The sequence below is a fragment of the Hemiscyllium ocellatum genome, chromosome 47 (assembly GCF_020745735.1).
Source record: "Hemiscyllium ocellatum isolate sHemOce1 chromosome 47, sHemOce1.pat.X.cur, whole genome shotgun sequence".
Lineage (NCBI taxonomy): Eukaryota > Metazoa > Chordata > Chondrichthyes > Orectolobiformes > Hemiscylliidae > Hemiscyllium > Hemiscyllium ocellatum.
This window is the reverse complement of record NC_083447.1, coordinates 18,480,769-18,499,133: the sequence shown is the minus strand read 5'-3', so window position 1 is coordinate 18,499,133 and position 18,365 is coordinate 18,480,769. Positions and strand designations below refer to the sequence as shown.

At 41.8% G+C, this 18,365-nt stretch overlaps 1 protein-coding gene across 2 annotated transcripts in view; it reads right to left on the bottom strand.

Moving 5' to 3' along the window:
• Window positions 1-14,911, bottom strand: part of LOC132836752 (regulator of microtubule dynamics protein 3-like) — an 88,853-nt gene extending 73,942 nt beyond the window's left edge. Inside the window, exons 1-2 of one of the 2 annotated variants that reach the window (XM_060856186.1) lie at window positions 14,290-14,911; window positions 4,758-4,880 (exon numbers count right to left, since the gene is read on the bottom strand). In XM_060856186.1, the coding sequence (XP_060712169.1) occupies window positions 4,758-4,880; window positions 14,290-14,810 (644 nt within the window). In that variant the 5' untranslated portion in view covers window positions 14,811-14,911. The remainder of the gene's footprint in view (window positions 1-4,757; window positions 4,881-14,289) is intronic. The other variant, XM_060856187.1, reaches the window with a different exon arrangement.
• Between the last annotated feature and the right edge of the window lie 3,454 nt (window positions 14,912-18,365).

Below are 18,365 nucleotides of genomic sequence, written 5' to 3'. Positions count from 1 at the left end.
TAGAAGTGTATAAGATCATGAGAGGCATGGTTAGGGTGAATGTATTCAGTCTTTTTTCAACAGTTGGGGAATCAAGGATTGGAGAGCACCAGTTTAAAGTCAGAGGGCAAAGAATGAAAAGGAACCTAAGGGGTAACTTTTTTATGCAGAGGGTAGTACGCAAATGTAATGAGCTGCCAGCGGAAGTGGCTGAAGTGAGTACATTAATAACATTTAAAAGGCATTTGGACAAATACATGGATAGGAAAAGTTTAGAAGGATAATGGGCTAAGTGCAGGGAAATGGGGTTAGCATGGATGGACATTTTGGTCAGCATGGTCCAATTTGAGCCAAAGGGCCTGTTTCAGTGCTATAGGACTCTATGTACAGACAGAGTGTTAAGATCTGAAATGCATTATTTGAAAATATTGTAGAAGCAAATTTCCTGAGGGAATTTCAAAAGACAATGAGATATGTGCTCACATAGATCTAACTTTCAAGATTTTGGGCAAAAAAAAAGACTAAATTGGTCTGACCTTTCAAAGAGCCAGTGTAGAAACACTGAATGGCAGTCTCCAGTACAGCAGAATTCTACAATTCTAAATAAATCTTCTTTCTCTCATCTATCTTGATCAATTTAGAAAAAAGATATGATCAATAAACTTCTCACCGGATTTTGAGTGTCAACAATATTGAAGCAGAGTGTTGAAGCATGATAATGGGAGATGAATAGAATACAGCCTGCTAGCATATCACTTCTGGAGTCAAAAATGACCTCTGGAGCAATAATTGAAGAATACTCCAGCTCAGACTCATGTTTTGTCCTCTGAAAAACATATCCAGCAAATTCTTGTGCGAGGCATGCAGGTTGGTTATCAGGTATCTCACTTAGTTTACGCCCAACCCTACTTGGAATGGAAGTTTAAATAAACAGCACTGACAGGTGCTAACTGACCTGCTGAGAAAGGAGGAATTACAAATGTTTTGGGAATAATGCACCCTTCAACTAATTGTGTGAAAGATTACGCATCCAAAACAAATCTATCTGTACCCTTTATAAATGCTAAATTATCAGCTATATTTCCTGTTTTTATTTCACATTTCCATTCTACATGGTTTTTCATTTTAGTCAAATTTCATTTAGATGATTCCATTGCTCTCCATTACGGATAGCCTTGATATCTTTGCAACCCACTTACCTTGGAACATTGCCATTCATTTTTTAAAACTGGAATAAAAAAACACAACACATTCTCTGTATGTATGAGACTGTATTATGAAGATCTGTGGAATTGGATCTAAAGCCTACAAATGAACAACAAATTAAGTTATGGGTTGGCATCATCAGTGATAAGTTGATATTTTCGGTGCCTTTAGACTGTGATTGTCTCATTCATTAAACCCGAATATGACATTTAGTTAAAGAGTCTCATTCTTTAATTCAAATAGTGGGTGAAGGAATTTCCAAGCTTGATAAGAAATTGTAATTTCTAGGCTTACATTCCATTGTAGTTTATGTTCTGTCCACTTAAAATATTTTGAGTGATTAATTTTGTAATTATGTGATACCTAGAATATATTTTTCCTTCACAAGATCCTAACAGAAAAGATTTAAATGATGCAATCTGAAAAGTAGTTCATGATAACACTGTCATTTGTGAACAATAACAAAATTAACTTTCCAAATATAAAACTGACTGAAATATTGTCATAAAACATAGAGTGTATGAATGTTTTCTTGGCTGATAGAACCAGAGCCTATTCCAGAGGCTCTACCGGTTCTTTTCAAGAATAATCCATTTAGTCGCAAAACCTGATGCTTTCTTCTTATCCCTGACATTTTCTCCTTCAATTATTTATTCATTACCCTTTTGAAGGCTACTTTAAAGCTATTGAGCAATTAGTTTCAAATCCTAACCAGTCTTTGTAAATAAAAACCCATTCATTAGGTCAATTCTAGTTCTTTTGCTGTGAATCCGTGATCTCTAGTTATTAACTCTTCAGCTTTGGAAACTTTTTAAAAATATACTTTTTTCTAAATCCTTCACAATATTAAAGGCTTATATTAAATCTCCTAGGAGAACAACGGCAATTTGTATTGTCTCCCTAATCTAACCAAGTAACTATTATCCCCACCTTTGGATCTATTCTAGTACATGTCTTCTTCATGCCCTCCAAAGGCTAGCTTGCATGAATAATCTTGATACAGGTAGTTCTCCTATAACACACGTTTATTAAACGTGATTCGTCTGTAACACAACTTGTAAATTGCCGACATTTTTCTAAAATAAAGTGAACTCCCGTCCGCTATAAGGCGATTCTTATTCCCAACACTTGGCGTTGCTGTGCCCGGAGGACTGCACACCGCATTGGCATCACATGGTCAGCCGGAATCGAGCGCTATTTCATGAAGAATAGGCATTGTGAAATATTTGTGCTAGTGCACTTGGAAAAGCATCATGAAAATGTCTCTCCAGTCTGAGGACAAGAAGCCAGGAGCAATGTGTTAATTAAAAATATTAAAGAGTTGAGATAAGAATGAAATTTCACAAGAACTGACTTAAAAGTAAAAAGACAGTGTTGAGTAGTTTGAAACTTGGCTTTGTTGTTTGTATTAGAGCTTTCTTTCCTCTTTTTGTTTAAAAAAATGTTTAGTTGTTCAAGAATATTTGCAGCCTCATGTGAATCTGTTTCAGTGATTAATGACAATGGTAACCAACTGCAAAAAAACCCAGTAGAGGGACTTGGACATGGTCAGTCAGCTGCTCAGAGTGGTTAGGGTCAGGAAACTCTGCGCACATGGGTGAGGCAGAGAAAGGTAAGTGGCACACTAACTTCCAGTGCGTGTGTGATGTTCTGAGGGGGTCAGTAGGCTGTGGAGAAGTGGTTCAGTTAGTCAGATGTTGCTAAAGATAAGAGTAAGTGGGGAAGATGTTGCAGGAAATGGTGGGTACAGTAACAGAGATGGAGTGGGTGTGAGGTATCAACAAGGACATCGTGGCATTTTCACTGGCAGAGTGGAGAAGGTCATTGATCTTCTTCCTACGTCCTGTGCATTCCTTCAGATGGTTGAGACTGCACTGGCCTGTATGGTAACCCTGGTCCAGGTTGACGTGGTTCCAGTATAATGGCATCCTCTTATGACTTGGGAGTAAAGGATGTCCTGCCTCTGCATCACCCCATTCCCAGCAGCAGCATCTCCAACACCTTGTGGTGCCACAAATTTTTCATTATTTGCCACATTCAAGGCCAATGTCAGGAACTGTGCATGGCAGCTTCGGACTGACAACTCTTGTCTGGGTGCACAATATCTTTTTAAAGATGGTACTGCTCTATGGATGTTGGCCAATTCTGGGATATCCAGGAAATGTAGAGTTGTTTTGGAAATGGCACATAGTATGATGGTGCTAGAATTTTTAAAAGGGCATCAAAGGGTGGTTGGGTGATGAAGGATGGAATCTGAAGACTGGCTAGAATGTAGTGCAGCCAACAGGTATAGATGCCAATCAAGATTAATCAGTTCAAGATTCTGATGAATTGCACCATACAACAGGTCGAGATTTACTGAGACTGCGCTTTCATTTGTGTTAGGCTAACTACTATTTTTGTTTCAATTTTTACTAGTATTTTTGGTGGTTCGCACCTAACCCTGCTTTTCCACACAGGCCCTATTATTTCTATTGCACAATTTTCTATAACACAGGGTCGTAACTACAGCGTTATAGGAGAACTACCTGTACTGAATTTTGCAACTGTCAGGCTGCTGTGAAGCATCATTGGAAGGCCGTTTTCATTTCACCAATAAAATTCCATTTACAGATGTCCCCACAGTTCAACTAGTAAGAATTCTTTCTTGTTTAGAACTGAACAGTCAATACAACTCCTTTACTGGGTGAGTTAATATGAACCAGTACGGGATACACAGTTAAAAATCACACAACACAGGTTATAGTCCAACAGGTTTAATTGGAAGCACACTAGCTTTCGGAGCGACGCTCCTTCATCAGGTTATTCTGATCACCTGATGAAGGAGAGTCGCTCCGAAAGCTAGTGTGCTTCCAATTAAACCTGTTGGACTATAACCTGGTGTTGTGTGATTTTTAACTGTGTACACCCCAGTCCAACACCGGCATCTCCAAATCAGAACGGGATAGCATGTAATCTCAAAGATCCTAGATTGCTGACAGGAAACAACAAAGAAAGATCCTGTGCTCTACAGCTATTGAAAAATCAAAGTTGAAAAGTGCATGATAAAGTTGAGAATAGAAGCAGGGGCACCCGCATTTCCAAAGCATACCAACAATCATCTCCACAACTGACAAGAAAATAATCACGATTGGTACAGTCTTTGCCTCATGACAATTCATTCCTCAGAGAGTTTCAGAAAACATGGGAATTGCTTTAGGTGGAGCAAAACAACTGTTCTAAGCATTCCATTTAATCTAACTACTCTGATACCCATTTATGTGCTGAAAATGATAAAACAGTTTCACAAAAACTGGTGCACAAACAAGTTAACTAATGGCATTCAAATTGTCTGAACTATTTACCTCCTAGTGGAATTTTAAACTCACTGACTCATTATTTTCAGTTTAGTGAGGCTTACATTTGGTGACTCTTCAGCTCCCATGAAACAAATCAATTAAAAATGTAAAGGGTTAGAACATTTATTGAGCATTGTACTCTGCTCAAGTCACTGTCTCTTTGTATATTTCACATGATAAGCATGGTCAGTGAGAGGGAAGAATAATGCTATAATATTAAATTCAATGTATTACCCAGCTGTTGGCTGATATTGAAGAAATGGGGACTCAGTATCTAGCCCAGTCCTGTCATCTGTGAATGGTTCAGCTGCAAAAGCAAGCATGGAAGAATCTAATTCTGCCAGGACTTCGACTTGTCTGTGAATTACAAAGGAAACATATTTTCAATCCTTACCAAAGGTTCACTACATCAACATTCCAGGAGACAAAGAAAATCTTAAATGGATGCCTTGCCATCAAGATCATTCTCACAACATAAAATATAAATGACTATTATTCATCAAAATACTAACTACGGAATATTTGTTGTTATCAAGTTGAAAGCTTTGGAAAGGAGCTGTCCTAGTCTATGTGGTTTCCATGTGCTGTCTTGAAAGGAATTTGGATTATCCACACTGAACTTCATTTCTTACATTAAGAGTACATTTCAACTGATAAAATCAGTACCTTAATTTACAGTGCATGACTTTTGTGTTCATGTTATCACACCCATTGCCTGAGATATGGTGGCCCTCAGGGTAAACCATCAGTTGTCTCTCTCTAATGAGAGAGCAGCCCTAATGTCTGATAGGATTGTGGAGACTTGACCTTTATTTATTTACATAGAGTATATGGCAAAATTTATATGTATTGATATTGTTCTTGAACTTTGGGTTTCAAAACAGCAGATACTTCTATGAGGCAAAAAGACCAGTGTGTCTTTCTGGAAAAGCAACTTAACACTAGCATTTGCCACAAAAAGGGGCCTTCAGATCCAGCCAGTGTAAACAAAAATATGTTTACACTCTTGGGTTTAGCACTGGTCAGACAAATATTTCAGGCCATTAACTTTATTTATGATTTGAAAAAACTAGAATTCACTAAGTTTAACTAATTCAGTTCAGAATATACCAGGATTGAGTTTGTAAACAAATTTTGTTTCTATCCCAGAAGGAATTCAGGATAGCTTAAGAAACTAGTCCGTTCTGCAGAAGAATCTTCCAAACCTATTGAACTTGTTCAGGAATCAGATTATTAGAACTGAGGAAAATCAGGCTTTCAGATTTGTGAAAAGTTAACATTGACAAACTTGGAAGGAGTCATTAAAGTGTCTCCACAATCCATAGGAAAGAACCTGGGAAAGGTCAGTTAAGTGGAACCTTAAAGAGATAGTGGTATAAGACCACACAGGTAGGAACAGAAGTAGGCCAATCAGTCCATTAAACCTGCCCACCATTCATTGAGATCATGGCTGATCTGATAATCCTCAACTACACTTTTGCAACTTTTCCTCATAACCATTGATTCTTTACTATTTAAAAATACTGTCTCTCAGTCATTACAACCCAACCTTTCTCGGAAAAATGTCCATGGATTCGCTACCATCCAGTCCTAGACTCTCCCACAAAGAAAATCCTTTCCACATCTACCCTGGCAAGTCCCCTTACAATCTTCTATGTTTCAATGAGGTCACCCCTCATTCTTATAAACCCCAATAAGTCCTGACCCAACCAAATGTAATATTGCACTTGAGTCTTTAATGGATTATGTAGACAAACAGGTTGAAACTCAATTTTGGGAGAAAGTGAGGACTGCAGATGCTGGAGGTCAGAGCTGAAAAACGTGTTGATGGAAAAGCGCAGCAGGTCAGGCAGCATCCAAGGAGCAGGAGAATTGACATTTTGGGTATAAGCCCTTCTTCAGGAATCAGGAATTCCTGATTCCTGAAGAAGGGCTTATGCCTGAAACGTCAATTCTCCTGCTCCTTGGATGCTGCCTGACCTGCTGCGCTTTCCCAGCAACACATTTTTCAGCTCTGAAACTCAATTTTGCTGTGTTCATAGATATCTTCCTCCCTTCTTTACTTTTTAAAAAATATATCTTTAGTGTAATAAACTTCGCATTTATCAAAAAAAATCTGAAGTCTTGTGTGTATTTCTCTACCACCGTAACTAACTGAACAAAAAGATAAGTATTTGATCAATCTGGCCATCAGGTGGGACCATAAGTAGGGCTCTGAGTTCATTTAGTTTAAGAGGAAACAAAAACCGAAATTGTTGGAAAATTCAGCAGGTCTGGCAGCATCTGAAAAAGCAGAGTTAAAGTTTTGGATCCGGAGACCTTTCTTCAGAAGTGGTGATCCTGTGCTTCCTGTTAGCTGCCATTTCAACACACCACCATGTTCCCTGGCTACCATGTCAGTCTCAGGATTGCTGCAATGCTCCAGCAAAGCTCAGTACTTCATTTTCCAATTGGGGACCCTGGAGTCTTCAGAATTCAATACTAAGTTCAATAGATTTTACATCCTGAGCACTTTCTCCCATGTCTTTATCCCAACCTCCACACACCAGGCCTTATCATAGAATCCCTATAGTGTAAAAACAGGCCCTATGGCCCAAGAAGTCCACACCGACCCTCCAAAGAATAACCCACACAGACCCTTCCCCCATCCTATATTTACCCCTGACTAATGCACCTAACCTACACATCCCTAAACACTATGGGCAACTTAACACAGCTAATTCATCCAACCTGCACATCTTTGGACTGTCGGAGGAAACCGGAGCACCCAGAGGAAACGAGGAGAATGTGCAAACTCCACACAGACAGTCACTCCACACACAGGCTGGAATCAAACCCAGGTCCCTGGTGCTGAGATGCAGCAGTGCCTAATCACTGAGGATCATCATTGCGGTTGATTGTGTTAACAGCCATGTCAGCTACTGATGGTCCCCATTAACAGCTATTGATTCTCCCAGGCTGACCTTTACTCACTCCTTTTTCTACCCAATTGTTACGCTGTTTCTCTGGGCTCCATCTCCACATATTGTTTTCTCCTCCCCCTCTCCCCACACCCCATCTTCAGCACACATACCAGTTTTTTCCTAGCTACAGTCAGTTCTGAAGGAGGGCCATGGGCTCCAAAACATGAACTCTGCTTTCTCTCTGCCAGACTTGTAGAGTTTTTCCAGCAATTTCTGTTTTTGTTTCTGATTTCTGACACCCACAATTCTTTCGTGTTTTTGAGATTAACAGGAATCTGCATCTCTGCCATTTTATGTCCAGAACTTCCACATTTCCATTTATTTAAATGTCACAATAAAATTTATGGCACAGGTTGGATTTTCAAAATAGCTTGAATTCTGCAAAAGATTTTTTCTTAGAACAGGACCTGATCAGGTGTACCCTAGAACTCTGTGGGAAGCTAGATAAATGATTGCTGGGCCTCTTACTGAGATATTTGTATCATCAATAATCACAGGTGAGGTGCCAGTAGACTGGAGGTTGGCTAACGTGGTGCCACTATTTAAGAAAGGTGGTATGCACAAGCCAAGGAACTATAGACCAGTGATCCTGACGTCGGTGGTGGGCAAGTTGTTGGAGGGAATCCTGAGGGCTAGGATGTACATGTATTTGGAAAGGCAAGGGCTGATTAGAGATAGTCAACACGGCTTTGTGTGAAGGAAATCATGTCTCACAAACTTGATTGAGTTTTTAAACACATAAAGAGGATTGATGAGGGCAGAATGGTAGATGTGATCTATGTGGACTTCAGTAAGGCATTTGACAAGGTTTCCATGGGAGACTGGTTTGCAAAGTTAGATCTCATGAACTAGCCATTTGGATAAAGAATTGGTTCAAAGGTAGAAGACAGAGGGTGGTTGGTGGTGGAGGGTTGTTTTTTAAGACTGGAGGCCTGTGACTAGTGGAGTATCACAAGGATCGGTGCTGGGTCCACTACTTTTCATCATTAATATAAATGATTCAGATGTGAACAAAAAAGGTCTAGTTAGTACGTTGGAGATGACACCAAAATTGGAGGTATAGTGGGCAGCGAAGAAGGTTATGTCAGATTACAACAGGATCTTGATCAAATGGGCCAGTGGGCTGAGAAGTGGCAGGTTGAGTTTAATTTAGATAAATGCGAGGTGCTGCATTTTGGGAAAGCAAATCTTAGCAGGACTTATATACTTAATGGTAAGGTCCTCGGGTGTGCTGCTGAACAAAGGGATCTTGGAGTGCAGGTTCATAGCTCCTTGAAAGTGGAGTCGCAGGTAGACAGGATAATGAAGAACGCGTTTGGTATGCTTTTCTTTATTGGTCAGAGTACGGAGTACAGGAGTTGGGAGATCATATTGCGGCTGTACAGGACATTAGTTCAGAATACCGCGTGTAATTTTGGTCTCCTTCCTATCGGAAAGATGTTGTAAAACTTGAAAGGGTTCAGAAAAGATGTACAAGGATGTTGCCAGGGTTGGAGGATTTGAGCTATCGGGAGAGGCTGAACAGGCAGGGGCTGTTTTCCCTGGAGCATCAGAACCTTATAGAGGTTCATAAAATCATGAGGGACATGGAGAGGGTAAATACACAAGGTCTTTTCCCTGGGGTGGGGGAGTCCAGTACTAGAGGGCATAGGTTTAGGGTGAGAGGGGATATAAGAGAGACTTAAGGGGCAACTTTTTCACACAGAGGGTGGTACGTGTATGGCATGAGCTGCCAGAGGAGGTGGTGGAGGCTGGTACAATTGTAACATTTAAAAGGCATCTGAATGGATATATGAATAGGAGGGGTTTGGTTGGATAGGCCCAGATGCCAGCAGGTGGGACTAGATTGGGTTGGGATATCTGGTCGGCATGGACAAGTTGGACTGAAGGGTCTGTTTCCGTGCTGTATATATCCATGACTCTATGGTTTACTTGAAACATTTGACACATATATACACATGGAAGTAGAGGCACATGTTTACATATAGATAAGTGCAGAATACATATTCCATTTCCTATTTATTATCTAAATGCACAAATATGTATGCTGAAAAATATACATACACTGACATGTACATATGTATTTATACAAACATACATAAACAAAGTATCAGTTTATGGATCTCAAAGAGATCGAGAAAATGCTCAGCACTGTCTGTGAAGAGTTAATTAGAATTAATAGGTGGAATTAAATGAGGGCAATGGGGCAGCCATCACCAAAACTAGCGGCACTCCCACCAAACCAAGTGCAAGGAAGTTGAAGGGAATTAAACCCCTACTTGGCAGTAGGAACATTGCCATGGGAAACATTTGATTCTTGGGTGTCTCCCAGTTGGGAAAAAAATCTCACCAAAGTTGGCCCAGCTGGCCAATTGGAAGTAGATCATGAATACTGGTCGCTAGCCAGTAACAAACTTGGGCCCTCACTCAATGTATCAGCTTTGGATCATTGGAGAAAGGTAAGCAATGATGCAATGGAGTCTCCAGCAAGGCCAAGGGAGAAGAAACCTGGAGAAAAGAATAGAGATAATTAACCCTCCCAATGCTGGGTTCCTCAACAGGCATCAACTGCCATTGGCGACAAACCCATCTGTGGACTCACTTGTCTGTCTTCCTACATGAATGAGTGACCCCTCAAGAAGAAATTAAAAATATCCTCAAATAGTTTCAATCGGCTGGCAGGTACAGGGCAAAAAAAGAACAAATAGGGAAGATGTAGATATTGGTTAGGCCACTGTTGGAATGTTGCATGCAATTCTGGTCTTCCTATCAGAAAAAAGTTGTGAAACTTGAAAGGGTCCAAAAAAGATTTACAAGGATGTTGCCAGGTTTGGAGGATTTGAGCTATTGGGAGAGGTTAAATAGGCTGGGGCTGTTTTCCCTCAAGCATCGGAGGCTGAAGGGTGACCTTACAGAGGTTTATAAAATCATGAGGATCATGGATAGGATAAATAGTCAAAGTTTTTTCTCTGGGGTGGGCGAGTCCAGAAATAGAGGGCACAGGTTTAGGGCGAGTGGGGAAAGATATAAAAGAGACCTAAGGGGCAACTTTTTCACTCAAAGGCTAGTACGTGAGTGGAATGAGCTGCCAGAGAAGTCATGGAGGCTAGTACAAATGCAACATTTAAAAGGCATCTGGATGGGTATATGAATAGGAAGGGTTTGGAGGGATATGGGCCAGGCGCTGGCAGGTGAACTAGATTGGGTTGGGATATCTGGTCGGCATGGACGAGTTGGGCCGAAGGCTCTGTTTCTGTCCTGAACATCTCTATGACTCTATGTAGGTATAGGAGTAAGGCAGGAGGGATTAAATGACATTGCTCGAGGCTGAAGAGAGTGGTAATAAGTCAGCAAAGAAAAGAAGATGCATCAAGAGAAGGTGAGAATGACAGGATTCTCAATAGCTACCAGCTGTAGGCAGAAAGTTTAAGAAAAGTGAAAGTGGATGCCCATAGTGAAAAGGAAGCAGTTTTGCCCATGCAACTGAAAAATATCCAAGTGTCAGATAGATAACTGGCTCATGGCAGGAAACAGCCAGTGGGGATAAGGTATTCTTTTCCGAGTTGGCAACATGTAACCAATGGGGCTGCACAGGGAATCCATGCTGGGATCACAGCTGGATGTAGGTTTGCTCACTGAGCTGGAAGGTTCGTTTTCAGACATTTTGTCATTATACTAGGTAACATCATCAGTGAGCCTCCAGATGAAGCTGGGATCACAACTGTTCACAATATATATTAATGAATTGGAAGAAGGAAGCAAATATACTGTAGCCAATTTGCTAAAGATAAGTTGAAAGAAGAATATAGTTTACAGAGATATAAATAGGTCAAGTGAGAGCTTGAAGCTTCCTTGTCCCAGAGGTGTTCTCTGAAACGTTCCGCAAGTAGGTGCAACTTGCGGAACGTTTCAGAGAACACCTCTGGGACACCCGGACCAACCAACCCAACCACCCCGTGGCTCAATACTTCAATTCCCCTTCCCACTCCACCAAGATCATGCAGGTCCTTGGACTCCTCCATCACCAGACCATAGCAGCATGACGGCTGGAGGAAGAGTGCCTCATCTTCCACCAAGGAACCCTCCAACCACAAGGGGTGAACTCAGATTTCTCCAGTTTCCTCATTTCCCCTCCCCCGCACCTTGTCTCAGTCCCAACCCTCGAACTCAGCACCACCTTCCTAACCTGCAATCTTCTTCCTGACCTCTCCGCCCCTACCCCCACCCCATTCCCACCTATCACCCTCACCTTAACCTCCTTCCACCTATCGCATTTCCAACGCCCCTCCCCCAAGACCCTCCTTTTACCTTAGCCTGCTTGGCACACTTTCCTCATTCCTGAAGAAGGGCTCATGCCCGAAATGTCAATTCTCCTGCTCCTTGGATGCGGCCTGACCTGCTGCACTTTTCCAGCAATGCATTTTCAGCTCTGAAATTCACCTGGACCATCTCGGATACCTCCCTCCCCTTCCTGGACCTCTCCATCTCTATTTCCGGTGATTGACCAAACACTGACTTTTACTCCAAACCCACCGACTCCCACAACTACCTAGACTACACCACCTCCCACCCGATCTCCTGTAAAAACACCATCCCTTATTCCCAATTCCTCCCCCTCCACCACATTTGCTCCCAGGAGGACCAATTCCACCACAGAACATCCATAATGGCCTCCTACTTCAAAGACCACAATTTCCCCTCCCACGTGGTCGACAATGCTCTCCAGCGCATCTCCTCCACTTGCCACTCATTCGTCCTTGAACCCCACCCCTCTAATCGCAACAGGGACAGACCCCCCCGGTAATCACCTTCCACCCCATCAACCTCCGCATACATTGCTGCATTCTCAGCCGCTTCTGCAACCTGCAAACAGACCCCACCACTAGGGATTTCCCTCCCCATCTCTATCTGCATTCCAGAGAGACCATTCCCTCCATGACTCTTTCATCAGATCCACAACCCCCACCAGCTCACCCCCACCTCCAGCACCTTCCCCTGCCAATGCGGGTGCAAAACCTACACCCACACCTTCCCCCTCACCTCCGTCCAAGGCCCCAAAGGATCTTTCCACACCCAGCAGAAATTTACCTGTACTTCCACACACGTTATCTACTGAATCCGTTGCACCCGATGAGGTATCTTCTACATTGGGGAGACAGGACACCAACTTGGGGATCATTTCAGAAAACATTTCTGAGACACCTGCACCAACTAACCCCACCACCCCGTTGCTGAACGTTTTAACTGCCTCTCCCACTCCACCAAGGACATGCGGGTGACAGGCCTCACCAAACCCTAACCACCCGATACCTGGAGGAAGGACACCTCATTTTCCACCATAGGACCCTGCAACCACATGGGATCAATGTGGATTTCACCAGTCTCCTAATTTTCCCCTTCCCTCCTTATCCCAGTCTCAAGCCTCCAACTCGGCACCACCCCTTTGACCTGTCCATCTTCCTTCCCAGCCACTCCACCCTCCCCTCCCCTCCGACCTGTCACTTCCACCCACACCTTCATTTACTTATCACATTCCCAGCACCCTCCAGTCCCACATCCTCCCATTAATATCTCAACCCCACCCACCCGCAAGCCTCATTTCTAATGAAAGGCTTATGCCCGAAACATCGTTGCCTGACCTGCTGTGCTTCTCCAGCACCACACTCTCAACTCTGATCTCCAGCATCTGCAGTCCTCACTTTCTCAAGGGGCCTGATGGGGCAAATGCTGAGATAATGTTTTCCCTCATAGGAGAGTCTAGGACCCGAGGACACAGTCTAAGAATAATGAGGCCCCAATTTATGACTGAGATGAGGAGGATTTTCTTCTGTCAGAAGGTTAAGAGTCTTGCCATAAGGTTAAACTCCTTGCCACAGAGAGCTGTGGGGAACAAAGTGCTTGTATATACTTAAGACTCTTGATCAGCAGGGGAATTAAGGATTACAAGGAAAACACAGAAAAGTGAATGTGAAGAAGTCAGATCAGCCATGTTTCTGTTCAATGGGGGAGCAGGCTTAAGTGGTCAAAATGCTACTAATATTCCCCTTTCTTATCTAGGACATCAGAAAATTCAAATATGTAGTTTTGCATATCTTAACACCAACTTGTCCCACTCTTTCCATCTATTTCTAAAAACAATCAACCGATTCTATTTTGCCCTCATCTGCTCTCACTTCATTTCCACCCTCCCAGAACCAGAGAAAAGGTTCACTTTCTCCTAACCTTCCATCCCACCAGTCTCTGTTTAACACATCATTCATCACTATGTCAAATGTAATGCCACTAAACAAGACTCCACCACCTTCCCACCTTTTCAGCACTATGAAGTCCGCTTCTTCTGTGATACTCTGGTTTACTTCTCAGTCACCTGCAACAGACCAACTTCTGAAACACTTTTCCTTTATCCTTTCTACAATCCAAGACCCCAAGTATACCTCTTCTGTGCAATAATTTACTTGTCCTATTTCCAATTTAGCACATTGTATTTACTTCACCTTAAAGGTTTGTTAGAATTAGAGAAGGTCAAACATGGACTGGGTAACTATTTTGCAGAGTAACCTTTTGCCTACCATTTTGATTCTACACTGTTTCCACTCTGATCTTGGACTACTGCACTACTTCAATGAAGCTCAATATAAGCTCAAGGAACAGCCATCTCATCTTTCCACTGCTGATTTTATACCCCTTGAGCCAATCACCAACTGGGGTACTGATTGTGGCTAGCAGGAGGACTTCGATATAAATCAAAGCCCAAATCACACAGCTAATAAAATCAATACGATGCACCAGGTAATGTTACCCACCCTTTGGGAGCAGGAACTCTAACTAACCCCGTCTCACTCTCGCTGTCTGAGGCTTTCCCCGCATTTGCTGTGAAGTAGATGGAGATAGACTCCGTCGAGTCGTCACTGTCTCGCTTAGATTCGTATCTCCTCTTCTTCTTCCTGGAGCTCTTGGGTTTCCTCAGGCTGCTCTGCTTCTCCACGATGAACTGGATACACTCCTTGAGAGACGACACCTCTGCCTTGAGACCGTCCAGGCAACTTTGGATGGAGTCCAGATGCCACCGAATCTCGTGCTGCTCTTCTGAAGGACCGTGGGGGCGGGGCTGAGACTGAGGCTGAGACTGGGGTCTGGCCTGCGGCTGCGCTGGGGACTGGGACCGGGCGAAGGGCTGGAGTGTACCTTCCGGCCCCAGGCCCTCCAGCACCAGACGGCTTTTGTGGTGCCGCCACATGTAATAGAAGCCCAGGAAGCCCGAAGCCATCCCGGCCGCGGCCCCCGTCAGCAGGCTCATGGCCTTGAATCTCTCCTGACTGAACATTAGGACAAAAGTTAAAAGGAGAGGAGAGCTTCTGGGTCACGCCATGACAGGAGCAGCTCCCAAACGTAACCGGCGGGAGCCGAGTGACCACTCTCCATGTGACGCCCTGCTCCGTTGCTAAGGACGCGCGAGCGGGAGACAGCGGGTGGGAGGGGTAAGTCTCGCGAGATTGGACTCAAAGATATCTCGCGATATCGGGACTACATCGGTGCTGTCCTGTCGCCATGGCAACGCCAGGAAGGCTCGGAGGTGACGAGAGACTTGACGCGAGCTTTCTCTCTCTCCCAGTTTTTATGTCCCCTTCACCACTTGGATAAGCTGAGATTGGAAACGGAATCCTGGTGATATTTGACTCCCTCTTTATTCAATGGCGTGGTTTACTTGTAGGTGAATGTGGAGTGTTTAATTTTGCGAGCATCTGTATCACTTATTTTCGAAATAATACCATTTTTATGGATAGTCAGTACTGGTAAAGAAAGAGGCCTGCTTGCCAAAGTTCAACCCTTACACTCATCAGGACCGATGCAAGAATACCAAATTTCAAAGGGAGCAACAATTTGTTCTGCATGAGTTAGCAAGTTGAATCTGATTAGTGGACAATGCAATGGAGCATTTTTCTTCTACGACACAGCACAGGTGATCATGATGACATTGTGAGATTCAAATTCATCTACTTGTGCAGTTTGAGGGGCTCTTATAAATCCTCACTTGCTCCAGATGTGTTATAACATCCAACCAAGTTGATTAAGATAACAATTCAATTCGATGTATGATCTTTGAAATGGAGGGGGTGAATGTAAACATTTCCTTGAACTTTGACTCTGCCCCTGCCATTACCACCAGAGTGTTTGAATGTAGCATTAAAGTCTTCAGTGCCAGTTCTGTAGGAGTTTGACACTGGCAGAGCAGCCTGTTTTTGGGTGAGGCATTACATTGACCTTTTCAGGCCAATATAAAAGGCACTATTTTGAATATGGCCAGTGGAGTTCTCCTGAAAATCCCTGGTTGATATTTGGTTACCAAACAAAATTTCAGTTCTGCATTTGGTTGGACAAGGGTTTCCATGGTTATGGAAGTAAGTTAGGTCAATGGAGTTAACATATAGATCAATCCACTAAATTGAATAATAGAACAGGTATTAAAATCTATTGAATGTTTAAACGGTTTGAAAAATTGGAATCTGAAATATTAGGATTGGTAAAATATAGCAGGATGTGATATATATAGATTAGTGGTTTGTCCCCTAACCATTAGTTGATTTTACCAATTTTTAAGGTTAGTTAGTTTAAAGCAAAGGTAGGTATTGAATTTATGTGAAATCTTTCATAATCTTGGGACAATCAAAATTGCTTTTGAAGTACAATCATTTAAGTGTAGGGGAAGTGCAACAAGCAATTTTCACAAAGGAAGACTCTCGAACGGCCTTGGTATTTGTTTTTAATTGATATTCATTATTGGATAAATAATAGCCATGTTTGCTGAACTTACAAAGACAGGCAGTATTTATGAGCAGTGGGGATAGAAGCTGAACATAACAAAGATATTAATTGATTATATAGATGGGCAGAACTATGATATATAGATTTCAATGTCAGCAAAAGTAACACTATCTATTTATTTTGACCCTAAAAGGTAGGAACAGAGCAGTTTAGAAATAATGAAAAGCCAAAATCTACAGAAACAGAAAGATCCTTGGGATTATTAAAATGCCACAAACTAGTGCAAAAAATGGCCTAAATGAAGGCTGATCTTTATATCTTGAGGATCAGAATCTGAGGGTCAAGACTCAATATAGCTATACAAAGCCTGGTTCAGAGCATAGCTGGTATATTGTAAGTGGTTCTGGACATTAAACCATCAAAAAGGCATAATTTTACTTAACGTTTGGAGTTAAATTATAAAGAGATATTACACAGGCTAGAATTGTATTCCATGGAATTTAGAAAGTCAAGGGATGATTTGATCAAAGTTTCAAGCTATTGGGAGCAGTTGGAAAGATCAGGAGAAATTAGCTCTGCTAACTTAGGAGCTAAAACCTTCCACTTTTTGGGAAAACCCATGAATTTGTACATTGTATAAGGCCACGATATTGAAAGGGTTAATGTTTCCATCGTGCTGTGTTCTGATAGGTCTGATATCAATCAGCATCTGGATGGAGATTCAGTTGGTCTCTAGTTTTAGTTAATAATGAGGAGAGTAAGTGTAACTTGTATATAGTTACTATGTTGTAATAGAATACATAATGTGTGAAAGACAAGAGGCCCTGCTACTGAGACATATTCATGGTCCATCTTCCAACTCAGAATACTGAACAGCTCCAGAGACCAAAAGGATTGATTGCAGGCTAACCATAAGCCACCTGACCAGGCAATGCACTGGAAAACATCATGGCAGTGTGTATCATATCAGAATGCACATTATACAGGGACTAAAAGGGTTAAACTGAGGGCAAGTTGCCTAAACTTGGCTTGTATTCCTTTGAATATAAATTTTAAAGGGTGATTTGATCTGATTAAAATAAATTATACAATAAATACAAACTCTTTCTTCTGGTGAATGGAATCCAGAACAAGAGACCATGACTAATAAGCAGGTTTTCTTCAAATAATGAATAAATATGTAAATCGGTGAGTTTCAATGTGTGGTGCCACTAATGATCCACAATTTCATTTAAAGAAAGGGACAAGAATTGCAAGAAAAGAAAGAACCTTTAAGATTGCAAATCAATTTTTTTCAATAATTACAATTATGTAATTGTCGGAAAATACCTTTGTATTAACACTAGCACCTAGTAATACTAGAACCTGAATTGTCTTCTTACAGAACACACCTAAATCTCCTTCTAGTGTTTGGATGAATATATTACAGTAAAGCAGGAGAATACCAGGAAGATAACTAAAACGTTTTAGGGAGGAAATCCTCATAACCCTAGAGACATCAAATATCCCAATCAACCCTTGGGTATCTTTGGCTTGTAACCAAATAAAATAAAGAAGGTACATTTAGGAAGGCATAAACATATCAAAAGACTTTGTCAGAAACACTTACAGGTGACGTGGAGGTGTTGGAGAGTGTGTATATCTAGACTAAGTCATCCAAGAAACTCTCCAACCAACACTTGTCTACAGATTTTTTTAATTGAAAAAATGCACTTTATTCATTAAAAACTGCACAGATACAGGTACTAAAGCAGTTCTATATAATATTTGCAATATAAAGAAAAGTAAACACCAGAATTTGACATTCCCTGAAGGTGCAAAAAACTAAAAACATTTCCTACTCACAAAGGATTCTATTTGTGTATATTTGACGCAAAGAGAGGGGCTAATAACTGAACGGACCCCCATTTAACTTTGGTAGAAATATCTTGCATGATGGTTTTGCCCAACTGCAATTTGGTGGCAGATGCCCCAAGGTTTAATGCATCCCTCAGCATGTTCCCCAGGACCTTGTGGCAGTCTGCAACATTTCTGTTGAGGTAAATTGTTTGTGCTGGAAGACCAACAACTTTTGAGCAGATCAAAGAACATTTTTCATTGATGATCTTGCGGTTGC